This window comes from Halichoerus grypus, chromosome 13 (genome assembly GCF_964656455.1).
Source record: "Halichoerus grypus chromosome 13, mHalGry1.hap1.1, whole genome shotgun sequence".
NCBI lineage: Eukaryota > Metazoa > Chordata > Mammalia > Carnivora > Phocidae > Halichoerus > Halichoerus grypus.
This window is the reverse complement of record NC_135724.1, coordinates 47,164,929-47,180,701: the sequence shown is the minus strand read 5'-3', so window position 1 is coordinate 47,180,701 and position 15,773 is coordinate 47,164,929. Positions and strand designations below refer to the sequence as shown.

General features: G+C 49.8%; 1 protein-coding gene across 5 annotated transcripts in view; it reads left to right on the top strand.

Moving 5' to 3' along the window:
- Positions 1-15,773, top strand: part of CABLES1 (Cdk5 and Abl enzyme substrate 1) — a 110,367-nt gene that overhangs the window by 82,765 nt on the left and 11,829 nt on the right. For 4 of the 5 annotated variants that reach the window (XM_078060511.1, XM_036098089.2, XM_078060512.1 and 1 more), the window contains 3 exons: positions 6,004-6,100; positions 7,330-7,486; positions 8,540-8,643. In XM_078060511.1, the coding sequence (XP_077916637.1) occupies positions 6,004-6,100; positions 7,330-7,486; positions 8,540-8,643 (358 nt within the window). Of the gene's footprint in view, positions 1-6,003; positions 6,101-7,329; positions 7,487-8,539; positions 8,644-9,201; positions 9,353-15,773 lie in introns of all 5 variants that reach the window. The other variant, XR_013443358.1, reaches the window with a different exon arrangement.

Here is a 15,773-nt window from a genome sequence, read left to right as displayed (position 1 = left end):
TACTTATTTGGTAGAGAGAGAGCACAAGCAGGGGGAGCGGCAGGCAGAGGGAGAAGCAGGCTCCCCACTGAGCAGGGAGCCCGATGCGGGGCTCCATCCCAGGACCCTGAGATCATAACCTGAGCCGAAGGCAGACACTTGACCGACTGAGCCACCCAGGTGTCCCAATAAATAAATAAATCTTAAAAAAATAAAATAACAGTGCCCACGTGGTATTTGTTTATGTCCTTCTTAGCTTTTGGCATGGGGGCTTTTCAGATGAGGTCATCTTCTTGGGTCCGTTTCCTGAGTGTTGATTGTTTTGTGACATAGAGAACAGCTGCTTCTAAGAGGGGGCCTGGAAGCCTAAATGCCCCCTGCCATTCCCCTCTTCCTCCCTACCCACTTTCCTCCTGCACATCTCTTTTCGTTGTGGAAAATTACACATTCACAAATTGTGTTTCTTTCCTCACACCAACCATATTCCCATACAGACAGATTCTGGAATGATCTCATGGATGAATCATGCCGTTATCCAGCTATTTATAAGAGCTGCCTTTAGACAAAGATTTTGGTGTAAGCTACATTAAGTCCCCTTCATTGTCTGCCAGTTAACCTTGAGGGGATGGCTTATCGATGGAGTGCTGAGTGTGAGGGGCAGGACTTGTAGACTAAAAGCCGCTTTGATTTCACTTTTTCCTGTCAGCCCTGGGCTTTGTCCCATTGACTCTGAACTGTGGTGGTGTAACGCTCTGCTCTGATACAAGTAAGCAGACCCAATCCAAGATGGCAGCTGTATTGTATCTGAAGAGGTGAGAAATAGGACTTCCTAAACTATGATAGATGCTGGTATCACTGAGTTCCAGTTGATGCATAATCTCTTAATTAAAACTAGCTCACAAGTGGTATTTCCTAATCAGCTTTCAAGTTTTGCTCTCTGCAGCAAATCTCCCTTTTTTTTTTTCTGAAAGATCTGGAAATCCTATTAATATTTAACTGGCTTTTAAATTGTTTATGCATCAAAGTGTTCAAACTATTGTTGTCCCTTAATGAGCAAGTGCCCAGTGATGCTTCTGTTTGGCATTCCAAGGTCTCAAGTTTAGAGCACCATTAAATGATCACGAGTGGCAGTCAGGCCATCTTGGAGGCTGAAAGCCCTGGAAACTGGTTAATTGGATTACTCACACAGTTCCATCTACTTTCCAGGTGTTAAGTATTTAAATCATATCTTTTTTTTATTAGGAGTAACATTGGTTCAGTAATCATATGCTCCTTAAGGAAAAGGCCTTACCTTAAACTCCTTATTTAATTTTTTTCTTTTTTAAAGATTTTGTCAGAGAGAGGGCGCGTGCAAGCACGCACAAGCAGGGGAGGAGGGGCAGAGGGAGAGGCAGGCTCCCCGTGGAGCAGGGAGCCCCATGCGGGACTCCATCCCAGGACTCCAGGATCATGACCTGAGCCGAAGGCAGACACTTAACCGACTGAGCCACCCAGGCGCCCCGAAACTTCTTGTTATTTAATAGGGAATCTTGTTTGATCAGTTCCATGCATTATGGCTCCTTGAGCATCAGAAAAGGTAATGAAAGATCATTTTGCCCGTTACACTGGATGAAATCAGGAGTTGGCCGTAGTGTGGTTACAGTGACCTAGGTAATCCCCTTTGGGCACCAGGATATCTAGATTGGCCATCTGCTCTGACCAGATGATTCCACAACTGCAAAATCATGTGTATTTGCTCTTTGCCGTGGGAGCTGAAACTAAGACACGTCCAGGGGGTTTCCAACCACCAAGTCACAGGCTTTCAAGGAGAGCTACATTCAGTGAATCGCAGGGCCATCCTATGAAGAATAGGGTTTTGCTCCACAAAGAACCTCTATTTTTGCCCCTTGCTTGAGGGTATAACTGCTGCTTGGCTGTCTCCCCAAATGCATTTTCATCTTGTTTTCACCGCCTCCCCCATCTTCTGTGCGCCCCTACCCCGACCCCCTTAAACCATCTCCCATCCATCCCCATCCCCACCGGCCAGACTTTGTAAGAAAACCTTTGTGCTGGGTTTTCAAAGTGTGTCTGTTGCTTACAGCCTCTGCAAAAGAAACTTGAATAGATGAGAAATGAGCTCTTGCAGCTAAGTAGGTCTGAGCTATAGCGTCACCCGGGCCTGCGGAAGAGAAGAAAACAGACCCTTGCATTGTCCATGGTTCCTGACCCCTGGTTCTGTTAGTGCAACGGTCCAAATGAGATCCTTCCCTAGGACCTGCCTAGCCACGTTCGTCTGTGAGTGCAAGCTACAGCGTGTAAACCGTAATGCACACGGTTTTGGCCAGTATCCACATCTGGTATTTGAACTTGCCTCCATGCCATTTTTAGAAGGAGGTGGAACATAAATAAATTAATATTTGGACTCTACATGTATCTGGGAAAAATAATCTAGGCTTTTCAAAGAAACTGGAAAGTCCGACTTCAGTCTGCTTTCAATTACTTACAGCTGCAGCTCCGTGTTCCCCAGCTCTCTCCTGCTCCTGGAGGGTTAATGCTGGCTTTTGAGCCAAACCGATATTTCTTGTTTTCATACACCATTTTAATGAGAATTCAGAATAATGATGTTAGAAAGAAAACATCAAGATTTTATCACTACTCCCTGGGGACTTCTGCTTAATCCTTTTTCACTGGAGTTTTGTTTTTTTTAAATATATTTTTTTAAGATTTTATTTATTTATCAGAGGGAGAGAGACAGGCAGGCAGAGGGAGAAGCAGGCTCCTTGCTGAGCAAGGAGCCCGATGTGGGACTCGATCCCAGGACCCTGAGATCATGACCTGAGCTGAAGACAGACGCCTAACTGACTGAGCCACCCAGGCGTCCCTTCACTGGAGTTTTTAAAAGCTGTTTTCTGGGTGAAGCAGCTGCACCATTCACAGTTCCCCTCAAACGGGGGCGTCCGGGGCCATAGGTCTCTTGCTTGCTTTTCACTCACGGGTAAGTCCTGAGCAGTTACCTTATTTGTAAATCAGGTGGTGCCATGTGAAATCGCTGCATACGTAGGTCAAAATGGGCAAATAACAGCATTTTCATGTGGCTTGTGTTAATATGAGGCTTCAGCAGAGCACTTAGCTAAGGAACCAGCACTGGTGAGACAGCAAAGAGCCAGGCTGCCTGGCTCCTTCAAGTAAATACTACACATCAGACATCGTGTGTATCTGGACACAAACATGGAATGAGCCTCTGTCCCTGCCTGCAGCCAGCTCTCCAGGAGCACTCTTAAAATGGGCATATTTTAATATCCTTATTTCTTTGGGGTTTTTTTAAGATTTTATTCATTTATTTGACAGAGAGAGACACAGCGAGAGAGGGAACACAAGCAGGGGGAGTGGGAGAGGGAGAAGCAGGCTTCCTGCTGAGCGGGGAGCCCGATGCGGGGCTTGATCCCAGGACCCTGGGATCATGACCTGAGCGGAAGGCAGACGCTTAACGACTGAGCCACCCAGGTGCCCCTTCTCTGGGTTTTCTTACCCCATGAAGATGGGCCCTGCTTTTAAATTAGTTTCAGCCCTAAATAACATTCTCTGTCTGGCAAAATGGAAACAAGGAGACAGTTGTTTGGGAGTTGGGAATTTGAGGCACGTGCTTGCCGGGGTGCGCTTCGGGCAAGGAGGACGTCCCGGAAGCGAGCCGGAGAGCCTTTCATGAAATGCAAGGCGCTGCACTCTTTGTACCTGCTCCCCCCCGGGCTGCCACGGCCATCCCCTTTCTCCTTGCCCTTCACGGCTACTTTTGCCTCGTTGCCTGGTTCAGGTTCTTGCTCTGTTGGCATTTCCCTTTGTGAGGGCCAGCAGCCCGGACGGCTCCCGCAGGAGGCAGGGCAGCAGGGCGGGTGGTCTCTGGCATGTGCCATCCCCGGGTTCTGGTGGCCTCGCTGAGCCCCACTCTGCTCCCCGCCTGCTTGCATGGCCCTTCCAGCTGCAGATTTAAGATCCATACCTGGAATGCAGGTCTCTGTTCACAGGGCATGTTGATAAAGTGACGTGACTTCAGTCATCCTGGACCTCACAGTCCCCCGCAGAGGAGGCACATCCCGAGAGTACTCCCATTGCTCAGAATATGCTTGGAGCTCTGGATGGGATGGTCTGCACCCTCTAACGGAGTGTTTACAGCTCTGTGAGTTACTGTTCTGCACCATCCCTAGGGGGTGAGCTTGATGCCTGGAATTACCTGAAGTCATTTACACTCATTTACAGTCCATCAGTAGGCAGGGCAGAGGGGGAGCACTGATTCAAGTAATAGTGTTCAGAGCAAAAATATGTATAAATACAAAGGTTGCAGACTGGGATGGGTTGGTTATTGGCTTTTTTTGCGTGACTTTGGTGTTGATTCCCAGAGGGGCTCCAGAAAGTTTTGAGCATGGCAATACCATGGCGTCCTAAGGAGACTACCTTTAAAAAATGCAGTACTTACTGGATGCAAATTTTGGCTATTCCCCCCCTTTTTTTTTTTAAATATTTGAGAGTGAGAGCGTGTGCAAGCAGTGGGGAGGGGCAGAAGGAGAGGGACAAGCAGACTCCCCCGAGCACGGAGCCCACTCAGGGCTTGATCCCAGGACCCCGAGATCATGACCTGAGCCGAAAATCAGATGCCTAACCGACTGAGCCACCCAGGTGCCCCATAGCTATTTCTTTTAAAACTGTCATTAATCACACTTCTGCATTAGAGGTAGGCTTACAGAGCCAGTGATTGCTTAACTAAATCAGAGAAGCCGTTTTCCTTCCCAGAAGGGGAGGTTCCTTGTCTGTTCCCTCACTCACCCGGCTCCTCCTCTTTTTCCTTGAATTCTTTTATCTTCTGCCTGGAGAGGCTTGCCTTTACATTTTGTTTGTTCTTGCTTAGGTTGTGGGAGCCAGCCCCTGAATGTGGTGCCTCTCTCCAGGCCACACAGCAAGAACACTGCGAGCCTGAGATGACTTTTGACTAACAAGCACCACATTCTAGAGCCAGAAACTGGAAGACAGTCCTTCCCAAACGTGGCTGCATTTTAGAATCCCCTGGCAAGTGTTTAAAACTGACACCCAGGTTGCACCCCATACCAACTGAAACAGAATGTCTGCGGGTGGGGTCCAGGCTGCGGTAGTTTGTCAGAGATCCCCAGGTGATTCTAATCAGCATCCAAGCCCGAGGACCACTGCAAGAAGGGGGATTATCCTTGACAATGTGAGCAGTTACACCTGAGCATAACCACAGCCAGCTCAGTCTTGCGTCTCTCAGGCAACGTGAGGTGCTAGAAACAGCCCTGATGCAAAACCAGTCTCTACAGCCTACCATCCTGGTGACCTTGGCAAGCCACTTAGCCTCCTGTGGGCTTTTCCTCTGTGAGATAAGATAATAATAGCAATACCTGTCTGATAGGGTCATGTTAAGGGATGGCAGAGACGATGCGTGGAAGTCTGTAAATTATGAAGTGCTGTGTAAATGTCTGATAATACTGGAGATTGTTCTTTTATAGAAAGATGATCGTGTTCCGGGTCCTCTGGCGAGGAGGCTGGGGTGACTGTGGTGGCATTAATCCCTTCATTACCAGCAGTACTCCTGGGAACCGTTTAGGACAAGAATTGATTTCTCTTGTCTAATAAAGGGGGGCGGCCAGGAGAGGTGGTCTTTGCCAGCTTTAAAATGAAACCAGCAGCCAGAGCCTAAGAGAACCAACCATTGCCCCGTGATGCCCAGGGAATGCTCCCTGGCTTCCTGTTAGCTGACTGTGAGCTGAGGGGCCTTGTACAGAGGAACATCAGTCGTCCATAGGCCTCTGAGCCTGCCTTTCATCTGCAGGCTTTCCATTTGGTTGCATTTCATTTATATCAAAGTGGATGAAACAAGGTGGTGCGAGCGGGCCCCCAGGCGGGTCAGAGGGATGTCCTGTTGGCCAGGGCCTGCGTGCTCGTTTTCGTCAGTGTGACTGGTGTCTTGTGTAGTAAACGTCGTCGTGGCTCTTTTGAGTACAAACCAAAGCATTTTTGTCTTGGGCTTGTCCTCTCCAGGGATTTGAAGTTGGATGGAGGGAAGCAGTCCACAGGTGCCGTGAGCTTGAAAGAGATCATTGGCCTTGAAGGTGTGGAGCTGGGAGCTGATGGGAAGGTAAGGCTTCCTAGCTTCCAATCGGCAAGTCTCTGCCGACACCACCAGGGTCAGGACTCGGAGGCAGCGTGACAGACCACGATCCTTGCTCACGATGGAGGAACCAGGTCTGGGGCCAGCCCGTCCCCTCTCCCGTAGCGTGCCCTCGGAAACCCACCGAGCCAGTGAGGAAATAGCGGCATGGTATTTCTCCCCCAGTGCTATTTATGATGGAATGCCAGGTACTGATGAGTATCCCACACACCCGTGCATGTTCTGGAATCGAGTGGTTTGAGCATGCATTAACTGATGGTGTCAGCAAGCTACATTCCCGCTACTAGAAAGCTTGTTTTGGAGGGGGGAGGGAGGGAGGCTTCCCACGGTCCTGAGAAGCTGAGTCCATCAGCCTCAGTGAGCACCTAGCAGGAGAGCTGTTACATTCCTCCTTACCTGCAGTCCAGTGAGCTGCTGCGTGGAAGTCTGAGGGGTGAAAGTTCAAAGAGGAACTTGACCTTTTTGTGCTGGATCCTGGTAATCTTTGTAAACCCTTCAAAAGCCTGTTTATGGAGTATTTGGGGAAGCCATCTCAGGGGAGCTTGCTGCCAGCTGAAGCTGCTGGGGCAGCTAGTGACCTCCCCACCTCCCCCCTGCCAGAACAGCTGGTCACCACTGTGCCCGGACGTCATCAGCCCCGAGCCCACGAGCAGGGGTATATGGGCCGTGCTTCTCCAAGTAGGTGGAAAGAAAAACACTTGTTCTGTGTCCATTCCTGAAGGTTGAGTGTTCACACAGGAATGAGGGAGGTGAGCTAGAGACAAGCATCAGAGATCTCATCTGCCAACAGAACATACAGCAGGCCACACAGCCCCTTATCAGACACTCTTGGGGTCTGATGTGTTCTGGAATTCCGCACTTGGTGGGGTATAAAGCTCGTGTGGTGTTCAAAAAAAGAAAAAAAGCCACTGCGGTATGTGCCTCATGTATTACACAACATCCCAGTGCTCCTGGGATAGTTCTCACACACAGTGATGTTTCTACCATATAACATGAATATTTACACAAAGTGCAATAAATTAAAACTATACGTAGCCTCAAATTAGTTGAGTTTAGGTTTTGGCACAAATAAATACCAAAACAAATTTCATCTCAGATCTCATTGGATTTTAGAAGTACGGATGTAAGAATATGAATGCAAACCTATCGTTGCCTGGGAGTAATCCATTTTGTCCGTTTTCGTCTTCACCTTTTAGACTGTTTCTTACACCCAATTTCTGTTACCCACAAATGCCTTCGGAGCCCGGAGAAATACCATAGACTCCACGTCCTCCTTCTCCCAGTTCCGTAACCTGAGCCACCGCAGCCTCTCCATAGGACGCGCAAGCAGCACCCAGGGGAGCCTGGACACAGGTAACCTTGGGCGGGGCCGGGGCCGGGCAGCGCATGGAGAAGGGTGCCTCAGTGCACCGTGTGGGCTGGGTCTCCCTGTGTGCAGAGTGGGGGACGGGTGCCTCTGGATGGAGCATGAACCCATCCCACGGGCCACGTGACTTTGGGGCAAGCCCGATTTCAGGCCATACAGGTTCACAGCCAGGCCACAGGGGGACCTCACCAATGGGATGTTTCAGCCACCAACTCCCAAGCTCCCGCAAGGAGAAATGCCAAGGCCGTCTGTAGCGTGCAGATATGGCTGGACCGCCCCCTCCCTCCACCCTCTCCCACCACTCAGCTCCTTATCTCACCCTGGTTCTTGCCGATATTTTCCCAGTGTTCCGATTTGGATCAGGTGTGAGAACTTTTTGTGATTCTCGCGGCCTGTGAGTGTGAAGGAGGGCTTGCTTGCTTCTAGCTTTGCCTCTACAAACCTTTGTAAGACTCCAACAAGGGAGAAAACTCCAGAGAAACTCCAGGTGAAGGGGGGAAATTGCTCAGGCCTGTGCGGGTGCTGAGTTTGGAAGCACTGTCCTTCGGTTCCCACAAGCTCTGGCCATTGACAGCTGTTTGCCCTGGCGCCACTCTGATCTGTGGACGGACACAGCAGCCTGCCTGGAAGCCTTCACACCAGAAACATGCGGCTCATGGGGCAGGACTTGAGTTACTCGTTTGATCTGCAGGTTCAGCAAATGTGCCTTCTTGGTGCCCCATTTTGTAACCCGAGTGCTCGCTTCATCTTTCATGCTCTGTGAGGTTTTATGCTCTCCCAGGTCTGGGGGAGTGATACATAATTTTCTAAAGTGGAAAAACTGTGAGAATGTTAAGTATTTGGTGACCCCCCTTGTGCAGGGGATACCCTTCACTGGCATGTAGGGATGTCTCCTGAGGCGCAGAGTGTGCGGTGTGACTCTGGCTCAACGACCTGAGGCCGGCCTTGCTTCAGTCTAACTTTAGTCTTGGCGTCCGCCCTCCTGCTTCTGCTTCAGGGAGTCTGGGGCCCCTGTTGATTATTCTGTGTGTGATCCTCAGGTAGCGACCTGGGAGACTTTATGGACTATGACCCAAATCTCCTGGATGACCCCCAGTGGCCTTGTGGCAAGCACAAACGAGTTCTGATCTTTCCTTCGTACATGGTGAGTAGTGGTGGAGAGACGGTCTGCTCACCCCCTCAGCCTCACCCCTGCTGCCCCTCAGGCATGCTCACCCTAACAGGCGGCTGCTCTGGCCTCGGGGGGCTGGTTCAAACACTGCACGGCCTGGGGAGCTTCTAGGGGATTCCCCAGTGTAGGTTGCTCACAGAAGGCCCAGCACGGGCTGGTCCTGGGTTCTTCTCGTCACCTGGCCTGCATAAACCACTTTGGTCAGGGACCCTCACCTCTTGAGGGACACACCTGAGCTCCTACATCCGTAGACCCCACTAGGGGAGGGTCAGGCCCCTCAGGTTCAGCTCTGTTTGGAGTTCCCTGGTGACTGTAGGCCTCCACGTGCACTCCAGGCAAACTGGGCACTGGGCTCCGGATGACAGAATTCTCTCCTGGGAGAGTGAAGGTAGGCCACTCTGGGCGTTAAATGCAAAACCTTTACTTGCCGTTTTTGCTTCATGGACTCTTCCTGTTTTTCCCTTTGTGTAATTTTGGTTTCTGCTTTTGGCTGACCACCATTTCCCACCACTTGGTCTGCCGTTTCTCCAGATGCCCGTGGGGCCTGTCTGGGTCCTGTGTACTTTCTTGGGGCAGACTTGCCCCAACTCAGCGGCAGGCGGATCCCGGGCAGCCGTGGGAGAAGGGGAGAGCTGGGCTTGTGGGAAAGCTGCCAGGCCAGGCCTGCCGCACATGGCATCAGGTAGGAGAACACCAACCCAGAATGCTCCCACCGCGTCCTGGAAAGGCCCAGAGGGGGCGGGCGCAGCTCAAAACATCCCGCTCCGGTTCCCTTGCTCCTCCCCAGCCCGTGCCATTCTCAGCAGCCCCAGCCTCTTCTGGGCTCTTGTGTCTGCAGAGGCCAGAGTGGGACCCCGTTTACTCAGAGGGCCCCTGAACACTCACTCTGAACTGAGAGGTCTCAGCACTGGGGTTCCACCCTCCAGCCTCGCTTTCTTCCCTGAACCTTTGGCAAGTAGCTGCCATCAGAGAGACACCAGGCAGAGGTCCTTGGCAGTTGCTTCCAGCAAAAATCCTATTCTAATACACTATGCTGAGTCAGCATGAATTACCAAAGGCATTGAGTTTAATATTGCCCCTGCTTCTCACTCTCCCATCCTTATTTCCCACCTCCTAACACAAAAAGCAGAACCAGAGCCATGTATGTTTTTTTTCCCCACTCCAAGACCTGTTAAGATTAGTTGTTACTTTTACAATGCCAGGCCATATTCATGTAAGCTAGCACATAATAAGTGTTTAATAAATGACCAGAATCGCCACCCTAATGTGAAGGAGGAAGCAACTGAAACGTCATGACTTGTGTAAGAATAGGATTCTTTATGTTGTTCATTGCTTTACTTACTAAGTAATGGTCAGGAAACTGTGGCTTGGGGAGTCTGAGTGAGGCCGTCACAGTTGACAGACAGGAAGTGGGGGCTGAGGCTGGTGCTCTTCTCACTTGGCCTGGGACTCCCACATCCCTCAGCAGTCAGTGGCAGAACGGCCGACCTCGGGGGAGGACGTGAAAATGACTCTTTGGGCCAACAGTTTAACAGATTTCTAAGTAACCAAGAGAATAAGAGAGGGCACTATTTTTGACCGACTGGGGTTTGGCAGGGAGCTCTTCTCTGGGCTATGTCATGTCTGGCGATAACATGGACCTCTCCTGTAGGCCTGGTGGCAGTCTGGTGTCAGATCTTATTTATTTTTTTCTTTAAGTGATTTCACTGTGAGCTTCAAGGTTCTAGGTCGCAGACTACATGCACGTGCCTGTGCACACAGGCCATTTTCCTCCTTGGGCACTGTGCTAGATGACTTGCCAAGTCAGCATATATGTCCTGTCCTCCATGTTTTATGTTCCCAACTGGCTCATTTTTCATTTTCCCAGGTTGCATCTGCAGCCCCTGCTTCCTGTAATAGTATGTGTTTTAGAGAATGAAATGGCTCGTGAACTGCATTTTCTGGTCAGTTCCATAAGATGTACATCTCCTCTTCTGGCCGCAGAGATTTGTACTTTGATCAGATATGGGACAGCCACTTTTCAGCATTCTCTGTCACTGCCATGCATGTCTTGTGTTACAGAGAGCCTCAGACTGGCTCCCAGGAGACTTCTCCAGAAGCAGGCATGGATTATAGGGCTGTTTCACATGCAAACTTGCACAAGTACGCATGGGGGTTTTGGTTTTGGTTGGTTTGCTTGAAGATACAGAATTTGTCCACTAAGCCAGTACTGACTGAGGCCCTACTGTGTGCCAGGCCAGATGCTTCCTTATATAGTGGAGAACAAACCGGCCACAATCCCCATTTTCCTCAGCCTTATAGCAGGTGGGGAAGTCAGATGGTGAGCAAGCGGACAAGTCACTGCGGGCATGAGGAGGGTGAAGAAAAGTGGTAGGAGATGATGGGGGCAGGGTAGGGGAGTGAAGGAACCTACCTCCAGGAAGGTTCCCCTGAAGAAATGGCATTGAAGGTGAGTGTGAGGGGTAAGAAGGAGCAGCCATTCCAGGCCTTGGTGGGAAAGGCCCATGTGCAAGACCCTGTCTTGTGAAGGAAGGTGAAAGAGGGAGAGCATATCAAATCAGTATTTTTAACAATGACAGTCAACGTCCTTCCCTCTACACGCGTGCACCCACATGCACACACACACACACAGGTGGAGAAGGCAAGCCCAGAGAATGATGATCCTGACAGATTTTCCATACTTACTCGACCCCAGGCACACGTAGCTGTGCTTGTAATAGGCACAGACTACCAGCGTAAACAGACAGAGCTACACGGTTACTTGACCCAGGCTGTTGAAAACCTCCTTTGAGGGTCTGGGGCCCATCTTGGCCTGTGGGTGGGTGGGAGGCACTCTGCCTAGACAAACTCACCCAGCTTAGAGCTTTCCTCCTGGGATGTGAACCCTCATCACTGGCAGGGCACCCCCTGCAGGTGGACGTCAGACCTGCGCGAAGCCTATGAGGCCCCGGCTCCTCTGTCCCCTCCCCCAGGGCTTCCTGTCAGTGGCCTTTGCTGGAAGGCTGGGCAAGGGTGCGGCCAGGTGCCAGGCTGACTGTATGCGCAGCACTGCCCACCGCCCTTCATATTGGCCTTCGAGGCCTGTGGGGGTCCTGCTGCCTAAGCCTATGCCTGCCTCCCTTAGGTTGCCAGCGCAGCTCAGGGGAGGCCAGCCCAGTGGAGGCCTCAAGCCTGAGAACCAGGGGCTGTGGCATTTCAGGGTCTGAGATGTTCATGCGGCCTCTGCAGAATCAAGCAGCCCAGAAAGTGATGCGCTAAACCTCTCGCCCCATCGCATCCCCCAGCCACTATTTATTTGTTTTCTCTTTTCATATTAAGTTGTAATTTATGTATGATCAAACGCACACATCTTAAGTGTACAGTTCCATGAATTTTGTCCCTTCTGCTTCAATCAAGATAGAACATTTCTTTCCCCATAGAAAGTTGCCTCCTGTCCATACTGTTCTGACTTGTGTCACCGTAAACTAGTTATTCTAGCGCTTTATGTAAGTGGAATCATATACTATGTGCTTTTTAAATTTTTTTTTTTTTTTTTGGTCCTTCTTCCTTCATAGAATAGGTGAGATTCACTCATGTTGCACATATCAGTAGTTTGGGTTTTTTTAAATTGCCGAGTTAGGGTTCCCTTGTAAGGACATACCCCAGTTTATTTATCTCCACTCCTGTTGATGGACATTTGGGTGGTTTCCTGGGTAGGGATACCATGAATATTGCTGCCATGGGCATTCTTATACAAGTGTTGCGTGGACATATATTTTCATTTCTCCTGGGTAAATACCTAGGAGCGGGCTTTCTGGGTCCTAGTGTAGCTGATGTTAACCCGCCAGGATGTGGTTGGATGAGTATTTTCATTCATGTGTGTTCTAAGTACGAGATAAAAAGGCCACTCGTGGCCACGCCTTCAAAAGTGGGAGAGTTCCAGAGGCAAACATTTCCCTGAGGCCTAGAAGGAAGCCTGTCATGTACAAAGTTTAAGTGGCAGCCGTTTAAAGCTGGCCTTGCATTCGGAGTGACACTGGTTTTTAACTTTCATCTGTGCAAGTCACTCCCACTATTAGCTGCTGTGAAAGGGCAAAGGGGAAATTTTGAAGTAAAAAAAAAAATTCGTGGGACAAGTCTAGAAACCCCAGTCGCAGCTGCCCCTGTGGTTTTGGCCCTGAAGCTTCTAGACGGTGACCACAGATTAGGAAAGTATGTTGAGCCTCCTGGCTACATGTAGGTTCTCGTAGGGCCTTAGCTTAATGATGGTGTTTCTCAGTGCGGTGAGGGCGGGCGCGAGGCCTCGAGTCCGAACCGGCTGCTTCCTGCTCTGTGCGCCGCCTGCCTTGTAATTAAAGTTTGGCCAGAAAGTGGTTGTTTATCATTAGAACCTGGCAGCTGAAGTCAGTAGTGGTTTTGTTTTTTCTTCCTTTTCTGGGTGTGGAGAGCAATTAAGAGGAGAAAGTAAGCAAAAGAGCTGACTGAGATAATGCCAACAAAGTTAATGTTATTTGAATGCGTATCTGGATCCTTTTCCTTCTCAGGAAGAAATCCCTCTCAAACTATTTTGACATCAGAAGGAAAACCGACTAATAACCTTTATGATATCTATAGGTATATAAATCTCGAGAGGACATCTCTTGGATTGATCTTCTTGGTAAAGTGCCTATTCACTACTCCTAGAAAAACTCCTCCTCCTTACCCCCAGACCTCCCCAGTGTTGTGGGAATATGTCTGAGAACTTTCTCGGCACAGTATGAGATAGCTGAGCAGTGGGAAATTTAAGACTCAATAAAAGGAAGGCTAAGTCAACTTTCTGTGTGGCAGGCAGGTGGGCTCTGGTTTCCCTCACCATATTTCTTTTCCACTGAAAGCCATTTTGATGACGTAGGTACTTACCTGTCTGCAGGGTGGGTTTATAGAGAAGCTAAAGCAGCTTGAGCCCCAGGGGATACTCCCTTGTAAGGCTCCTTCCAGGGCCCTCAGGTTTCAAGGTGCTTGAAGCTCATTCAGTTTAGGAAAAATAATAAGTCATTACAGTAACACCATTGCTAGGCCTCTCCTGAGACTTGGAAGGGCTTTAGAGCTTCCCCAGCTCCACAGACAGTCTGCCAGGCACCTGCATGGGAGCTGAGCAGTGGGATCTCTGAGGCCCACCAGCTTTTGGTGCAAGTGTTAAAATAAAATGCCTTCTTAAATGCCCTATTGCATTGTGGTGGGTTTCTTTTCTGGCTTTAGGGGTTTTTTGGGTTGTGTGTATGTGACAGCTTTATTGGATATAATTCACATAGCATACAGTTCACTTTATTTTAAAGTGTATAGGCCGCCTTGGCTGGCTCAGTCGGTGGAGCATGCTACTCTCGGTCCAGGGGTTGAGTTCAAGCCTCACATTGGGCGTAGAGCCCACTAAAAATAGAAAATAAATAAGTGTATAATTAAGTGGTTTTTAGAACATTCACAAAGTTGTGCAGCCGTCACCATAATTAATTTCAGGACATTTTCATCATCCCCAGAAGCTCCTATACCCTCAGCCCTCCGCCCCTAAGCCCTAGGCAACCACTAATCTACTTTCTGTCTCTGTAGACTTGCCTATTCTGGACATTTCATAAAAATGGAATCATACACTGTGTGGTCTTTTGTGTGTGGCTTTTACTTAGATAATGTTTTCAGGGTTCATCCACGTTGTAGCGTGTATCAGTGTTGTGGTTTTCTTTTCATCTTTTCTTATAAAAAGAATACAAAATGAAATAATTAGCTTTACATTTATGCAAGGTGCTGTAGCATCTGCTTCCTTTCTATGTGTTTGTCTCAGATTTTCAGTGACCATTTTGTGGTCTTAACATGGTGCCCCGTACACAGTTCTTCAGCTCCTGCTCTGAGGCAACCACTTAAGAAGCATGTATTTAGAAGTGCATCCAAATAGTGTGTGAGTGTGAGTGAACTCAGGCCCACACCCACCGAGAGTCTGAGAGTGAAGACACTGTTCTCGAAGTTTCTGTAGTACCACATAAGTATTTGACAAATACCTGAAACTGTGGGCCTGCTTTTGCACCTCCTGGTAAATCCACACTGGTAGCATAAACCTGAAGCAAAAGCAGTTTTTCCTGTGTTTCTCTCCTTGATTTGCAAACGATTTCATTTTAGTGAGGGAAACTGAAGAGCTGCCCCCCTCAGGGCTAGGAAGGGAGAGTAAATCCAGGGTTATGGATTTGGAATCCGATGGGTAGAAATAGCAACAAATGCTGCCCCAGGCTGTGAAGGCCTTCCGCTCATTCCCACAGTTTTCCTTGTGATTTACTTGTCCTCTTACTGAAAGGGGAAAATGCCGAGAAGAGCCAAAATGCCCAGCTGTTCGTGGTTAGATGGATGGAGCGAGGGCTGCCGCTCTGCTTAACGACCTGAGCGAGCACGGAACGTCTGCGTTCCAGTGCCCGGCTGAGCTTGGGGGGCCGGCGCGGTCAGGCAGGAGGACCCCAGCCATGCGGGGGCTGTGTGGGGGGCCGTTGGGGCTGGAAGGAGCTGCAGGGAGCACTGCCTGATAGCCCTCCTTCCTTTGGAATGTTCTGCCCCGGGAGCTCCTGTGACCCAGAGAGGAACCGTAGCTGAGTCTACAGCAAGCGCACATCTGTTCCGAGCTGCTCGTAAGAATGCCCGGGGAGATGTGCAGGGCCGGAGAATAGGGAAGACAGGAGGGACTTACCAGCCCCCAAAGTGGAAGCACCTTTTATACGGTTTCAGTTGAAACCAGACCAGCAGCCTGTCAGCTCTGAGCTCCTCTTTGTTCTCAAGCATTGTTATTGGGGTATAGGTACCCCCCCCACACACCTGCCTCAGCTCCCTGCCTCACCTGCCCGCCCCCCGTCTCCCACTGCATCCAGTGCCCCCTGAGGCGCCCCCCTGCACAGCATTGTGGCCTGTGCTGTGAGCCCGGGGAGGCCCAAGGTCCCTTCCCTCCCTCCTCTCCTAAGTCAGTCTTTGTTCTTGAAAAAGCCAAAGATCTCTCAATGTGTCCATATGGTAGACTCTTCCAGATAGATAGCTAAGTTCTGGCCTTCCCTTCTTTTCCTGGTGTCTTAGAAGGTAGCTGAGTTGTCAGCCTCACAGCGGGCCTTCCTGACGCTGCC